This window comes from Colobus angolensis, unplaced genomic scaffold (genome assembly GCF_000951035.1).
Source record: "Colobus angolensis palliatus isolate OR3802 unplaced genomic scaffold, Cang.pa_1.0 Scaffold159, whole genome shotgun sequence".
NCBI lineage: Eukaryota > Metazoa > Chordata > Mammalia > Primates > Cercopithecidae > Colobus > Colobus angolensis.
In genome coordinates, this window is record NW_012114699.1 from 115,385 (window position 1) to 121,989 (window position 6,605).

Here is a 6,605-nt window from a genome sequence, read left to right on the forward strand (position 1 = left end):
AAAAAAAAAAAAAAGTCAAGGTGCTAATTTAATAACTTGTTTTAGAAAGTTCTCAAGTTGATATTTTTTGCTCTACTAACATTAGCATAGGTAGCGTAACAAAGGGAACTTTTTTAACCTTAAAATGACAGTGGAATAGGGAATTGGGTAACATTTTACTTTGTGGCTCCTTAGAAGTACTGAAAAGCAAGTTAATGGAATTAATAGAATTAATATGATGGAGATTGTATCTTTGCTTGTACTTCACTAATTTATCAGCTACTAAAGTTTAACCTTTTAATTGTTTAGGTGTAAATATCTGTTAGAACAGAAGGGACAAGAATATATAAACAATATTCATTTAACCCATTCACTTGAGGAGTGTCTGGTAAGTCTCATTATATAATTTATATTTTCAAATTTATATTTCAAATTATATTTTCATTATGTAATTTATATTATATCATTTGTTTATAGTTATTTCTTCATGCAAAATTCTCAGTATAGTATTATAAATCAATATATGTGTACATTACATGAAAACACAAATTTTAAGTTAAAAACAAAATAATAAATGTATGATGGGCTTTAAGAGTGAGAGCTAGCCAGGCACAGTGTTTCACACCTGTAATTCCAACATTTTGAGAGGCCAAGGCGAGAGGATCACTTGAGCCCAAGAGTTTGAGATCAGCCTAGAAAACACAGTGAGACCCTGTCTCTACAAAAAATTTTAAAAACCAATTAGCCCGACTTGTACATGCCTGTAGTCCCAGCTACTCGGGAGGCTGAGGCAGGAGGATCGCTTGAGCCCAAAAGGTCAGAGGATTCATTGAGCCATATTCATTCCACTGTACTCCAGCCTGAGTGAGAAAGGGAAAGTCTCTCTCTTAAAAAAAAAAAAAGAGAGAGAGAGAGCCTAAAAAGTGTTTCTTCTTCTTTACCTGAAGTAAATTTGTGAAAAGAGAATCAGGATGAACTGTTTCTATCACTGTAGGCAAAAATGGGCTTGAAGGACTAAAATACTAAAAGTCCCTTAGCCTTCTGAAATTAGATCTTTGTATAATGTGCTTTGTACTCAAAAGTAGTTTTAAACTTTTTGCAGACAATATTTAAAATCTTAAAAATATATCTAAATTGATAGGATGGGTGCTGGGTGCAGCGGCTCCCACCTGTAATCCCAGCACTTTGGGAGGCTGAGGCGGATGAATCACCTGAGGTCAAGAGTTCGAGACCAGCTTGGCCAACATGATGAAACCCCATCTCTGCTAAAACTACAAAAAATTAGCCAGGCACGATGGTGCGTGCCTGTAATCTCAGCTACTGGGGAGACTGAGGCAGGAGAATTGCTTGAACCTGGGAGGCTGAGGTTACAGTGAGCTGAGATCGTGCCACTGCACTCCAGCCTGGGCAACAGAGCAAGACTCCATCTCAAAAAAATAAAAATAAAAAATAAAAAATACATAAATAAATAAATAAATTGACAGGATGAACTGAGGTGGCCAAGAAGAGTGACACTCCGTCTCAAAAATAAAAAATACATAAATAAATAAATAAATAAATTGACAGGATGAACTGAGGTGGCCAAGGCATCAGTAATAGGTGGAAAGAACCCTGGACTAAAATGGGAGACTAGAGTTCCCCCAATGACTCTACCCTGAAGTCATTCGTTCTCCCTGGGCCTCAGCTTCTTGTTTGTAAAATGAAGGGATTAGATTAGATATCTTATAACTTCCTTCTAGCTCCATCAGGCTATGCCTCTTGTGAATATTCATATATTGAATTGAAATAAAGCCAATTTATTTTAAATTTATGATTAATTTAACTTTTCAAATGGAAATGATTGCCTCTACCAAAAATAATTCTAACTTACAATTCCTATTTCTGTTATAGGTAAGAACTACTGAGAAAACACCATCACTAACCAGAAGAATTGGTAAATATGCTTGTTAAATTAACTATCCTTTTAATTTAACATACTTGTTATTTATGGGGTAGAAAGATAAGCATGTTCTTCCAAGGTCACCATGATATATTTATTTGAGATGACGTTACTATAAATTTGAGAATTTAGGCGGGTGGGCGTGGTGGCTCACGCCTGTAATCCCAGCACTTTGGGAGGCCGAGGTAGGCGAATCACAACATCAGGAGATCAAGACCATCCTGGCTAACATGGTGAAACTCCGTCTCTACTAAAAATTAAAAAAAAAAATTAGCTGGATGTGGTGGCGCACACCTGTAGTCCCAGGTACTTGGGAGGCTGAGGCAGGAGAATTGCTTGAACCCGGGAGGTGGAGGTTGCAGTGAGCCAAGATCGTGCCACTGCACTCAAGCCTGGCAACAGAGCGAGATTCCGTCTCAAAAAACAAAAACAAAAGCAAAAAATAATTTAATGAAGTACTTATAAATTGCAGTCAGAGGCTGGGTGCAGTGGCTGACACCTGTAATCCCAGCACTTTGGGAGGCCGAGGAGTTCAAGACCATCCTAGTCAACATGGCGAAACCCTAAAAATACAAAAATTAGCCGGGCATGATAGTGTGCCCCTGTAGTCCCAGCTACTCGAAAGGCTGAGGCAGGATAATGGCTTGAACCTGGGCGGTGGAGGTTGCAGTCAGCTGAGATCATGCCAGTACACTCTAGCCTGGGCAACAGGGCAAGACTCCATCTCAAAAAGAAAAGAAAAAAAAAAAATCAGTCAGACGTGTCTGTATTAAAAATGTTAGTAGGCCATCAGATAGTTTTTCCAAGTTCAGGAGGAACACTGATAGGCTACCTTATTGCCATTTCTGCTAAAATCACAAGAGAAAGGGTGAAGTGTCTTTTTGTACCTAGGGTTCCTTAAGTAAGCCAGAATTACTTCACTTTTCTACTGGTGTGCCATTACCATGATAAGCCCTAACCCACCTGCTTCTTTATCCCATACTGTCATTGTACCTTCCCCAGCTTCTTCACAGAGGTATAAGATTTGCTTTGTTTACCTCCTGTTACCTCATGGAGAAGTAGAGGTTTTAAAACTCAAAAAGTGGACAGAGAAAGATATTATGCTAAGCAAGGAAGATAATTATTATCCCCACTTTTCAGATGAAGAAACAGAGTCGGAGAGGTTAAGTGACTTGCGCACAGTCACATTACAAATCATTAGTGGAACTAGGACAGCAAGCAAGGTCTTCTGAATCCTACATCACACTGCAGATCTCATTTTCAACTTCGGCATCATATTTCAAAAGTAGTAGAAAGTTTAATTTAGAGTATGTCTAGTGATTCCCCACTTCCTAAATTGGTAGCATCATCTATTTAGTATCTTAAGAATTACAAGGGGCTGGGTGCGGTGGCTCATGCCTGTAATCCCAGCACTTTGGGAGGCTGAGGCAGGTGGATCACCTGAGGTCAGGAGTTCGAGACCAGACTGACCAACATGGCAAAACTCCATCTCTACTAAAAATACAAAGTTAGCCGGGCTTGGTGGTTCATGCCTGTACTTGGGAGGCTGAAGCAGGAGAATCGCTTGAATTCAGGAGGTGGTGGTTGCAGTTAGCCGAGATCGCACCATTGCACTCCAGCCTGGGCAACAAGAGCGAAAACTCCGTCTGAAAAAAAAAAGAATAGAATTATAAGGCAAGACAGTAATGTATAGGTATTCATAAGTATTCTTGAGAGGGAGAGCTAGTTTAATATTATTTGATATGGGTTTTGTAATGGGCATAAACAATACAACCTAAGAAATCATTTAGTCTAGCCTATATTGTTAAAGTTACTAAGAAACAAAGATACTATAGCACTTTTTTTTTTTTTTTTTTTTGAGACGTAGTCTCACTGTATTGCCTGGACTAGAGTGCAGTGGCTATTCATAGGCATGATCATAGCTCACTGCAGCCTCAAACTCCTGGGCTCAAGTCATCCTCCTGTCTCAGCCTCCTGAGTAGCTAGAACTACAGATGTGTGCCACCACATCCAGCTTCTATAACATTTCTGGGTAATATTCTATGGTATTTAATCATTGCTACGATGCATATTAATCTTTTTATGACTGATGAGACTCTGGTTTAGGGTTAACGTTTTAAAATTGAAATATAATTCACATATAAATTTCATCCTATAAAGTGTACAATTTAGGTTTTTTTTAGTATATTCACAAGGTTGGGCAACCATTACTACTCTTTTTGTTATATATAAAAAATAAATTCATCTGGGTGCGGTGGCTCACGCTTGTAATCCCAGCACTTTGGGAGGCCGAGGTGGGCAGATCACTTGAGGTCAGGAGTTCAAGACCAGCCTGGCCAACATGGTGAATCCCCATCTGTACTAAAAATACAAAAATTGCCAGGTGCGGTGGCTCACGCCTATAATCCCAGCACTTTGGGAGGCCGAGGTGGGTGGATCACCTGAGGTCTGGAGTTCGAGAACAGCCTGGCCAACATGTTGAAACTCCATCTCTACTAAAAATACAAAATTAGCTGAGCATGGTGCTGCACACCTGTAATCCCAGCTACTCAGGAGTCTGAGACAGGAGAATTGCTTGAACCTGGGAGGCAGAGGGTTGCAGTGAGCCGAGACCACGCCATTGCACTCCAGCCTGGGCAAAAAGGAGCAAAACTCTGCCTCAAAAAAAAGAAAAATACAAAAGTTACTGGGGCGTGGTGGCACACACCTGTAGTCCCACCTACTCGGGAGGCTGAGGCATAAAAATTGCTTGAACCTGGAAGGCGGAGGTTTCTGTGAGCTGAGATCGTGCTACTGCACTCCAGCCTGGGTGATGGACCGAGATTCTATCTCAAAAGTAAGTAAATAAATAAATAAAACATAAATTCAGCTCCATGACTGCTCCTGCAGAGCAGGGCTCCTCCCTATGCAGTGAGTGGCATTACTACCATTTAATTGTAGAACACTGTCATTACCCCAACAAGAAACTCCATACTCACCCATCAACAATCATTCTCCATTGCCCACCCTACCCCTAGGCCAAGGCAACCAGTAATCTACTTTCTGTCTCTATGGTTTTGCCTATTCTGGACATTTAATATAAATGGAATAATGTGATATGTGTCTTCAAGGTGCATCCATGTTGTAGCATATATGAGTATTTCATTCTTTTTTATTGTAGAAAAAGAGTCCATTATATAAATAATACCACATTTTGTTTATCCATTTCTCTGTTGACATTTGGCTTGTTTCTGCTTTTTGACTATTATGAATGATGATTCTACGAACATTTGTGTATAAAAGGTTTTGTATAGACATGTTGTATACCCAGTTCTCTTGGGTATATATCCAGGGATAGAATTGCTGGGTCATGTGGTTATTCTATATTTAACCTTTTGATAAACTACCAGACAGATTTCCAAAGTGACTGCACCCTTTGACATTCCTACCAGCAGTGTATGAGGATTTCATTTTCTCTACATTCATTATCTGTCTTATTTATCACAGCCATTCTAGTGGATGTGACATGGTATCTCATTGTGGTTTTGTTTTGCATTTCCCTGATGATTAATGATATTGAACATCTTTTCATGTGCTTGTTGGCCATTTGTAAATCTTTGTAGAAATGTCTGTTCATCTCCTTTGACTTTTTTTTTTTTTTTGAGATGGAGTCTTGCTCTGTTGCCTAGGCTGGAGTGCAGTGGTACGATCTCAGCTTACTGCAACCTCTGCCTCCTGGGTTCAAGCGATCCTCCTGCCTCAGCCTCCCTAGTAGCTGGGATTACAGGTGCGCACCACCACACCAGGCTAATTTTTGCATTTTTAGTAGGGACGGGGTTTTGCCATGTTAGCCAGGCTGGTCTTGAACTCCTGACCTCAGGTGATCCACCCACCTTGGCCTCCCAAAGTGCTGGGATTACAGGTGTGAGCCACCGTGCCTGGCCCATTTTTTATTTTCTTTTTTCTTTTTTTTTTTGAGACAGGGTGTTGCTCAGTCACCCAGGCTGGAGTGCAGTAGTTCAGTCATGCTCACTGTGGCCTCGACTTCCCTGGCTCAAGCAATTCTGCTGCCTCAGTCTTCTGCGTAGCTGGGACTACGGGTGTGCGCCACCACACCCAGTTAATTTTTGTATTTTTTATAGAGAGAAGGTTTCGCCATTGTTGCCCTGGCTGGTCTCAAACTCCTGGAATTAAACAATCTGCCTCCCTTGGCCTCCCAAAGTGCTGGGATTACAGGTGTGATCCACTGTGCCCAGCCTTGATCATTTTTTATTTGGGTTGTCCTTCTTTTTCTACTGAACAGTCTAGGGGGATGGGTTATCTTTTTGTTATTGAGTTAAAAGAGATCATTATATATTACAGTTCTTTTTTCTGGCCTCTTTTACTTTCTAAATGAAGATTATAGTTATTTATATATATAAGTCCCTGTCAGATTTATGATTTGCAAGTGTTTTCTCCCATTCTGTGGGTTTCCTTTTTTTTTTTTTCCCCAAGATGGAGTCTTGCTCTGTTGCCCAGTCTGGAGTGCAGTGGTGTGATCTCTGTTCACTGCAACCTCCGCCTCCTGGGCTCAAGCAGTTCTGCCTCAGCCTCCCGAGTAGCTGGGATTACAGGTGTGCACCACCACGGCTGGCTAATTTTTGTTGTTGTTTTTTTAGTGGAGATGGGGTTTCTTTTTTTTTTGAGACGGAGTCTCACTCTGTTGCCC

The 6,605-nt window shown here is 40.6% G+C and overlaps 1 protein-coding gene across 1 annotated transcript in view; it reads left to right on the forward strand.

Annotated features, from left to right (window-relative positions):
* The window catches only part of XIAP (X-linked inhibitor of apoptosis, E3 ubiquitin protein ligase), a 76,377-nt gene that overhangs the window by 51,204 nt on the left and 18,568 nt on the right, over window positions 1-6,605 (forward strand). The window contains exons 4-5 of the mRNA XM_011936948.1: window positions 289-367; window positions 1,870-1,912. Coding sequence (XP_011792338.1) covers window positions 289-367; window positions 1,870-1,912 — 122 coding nt within the window. The remainder of the gene's footprint in view (window positions 1-288; window positions 368-1,869; window positions 1,913-6,605) is intronic.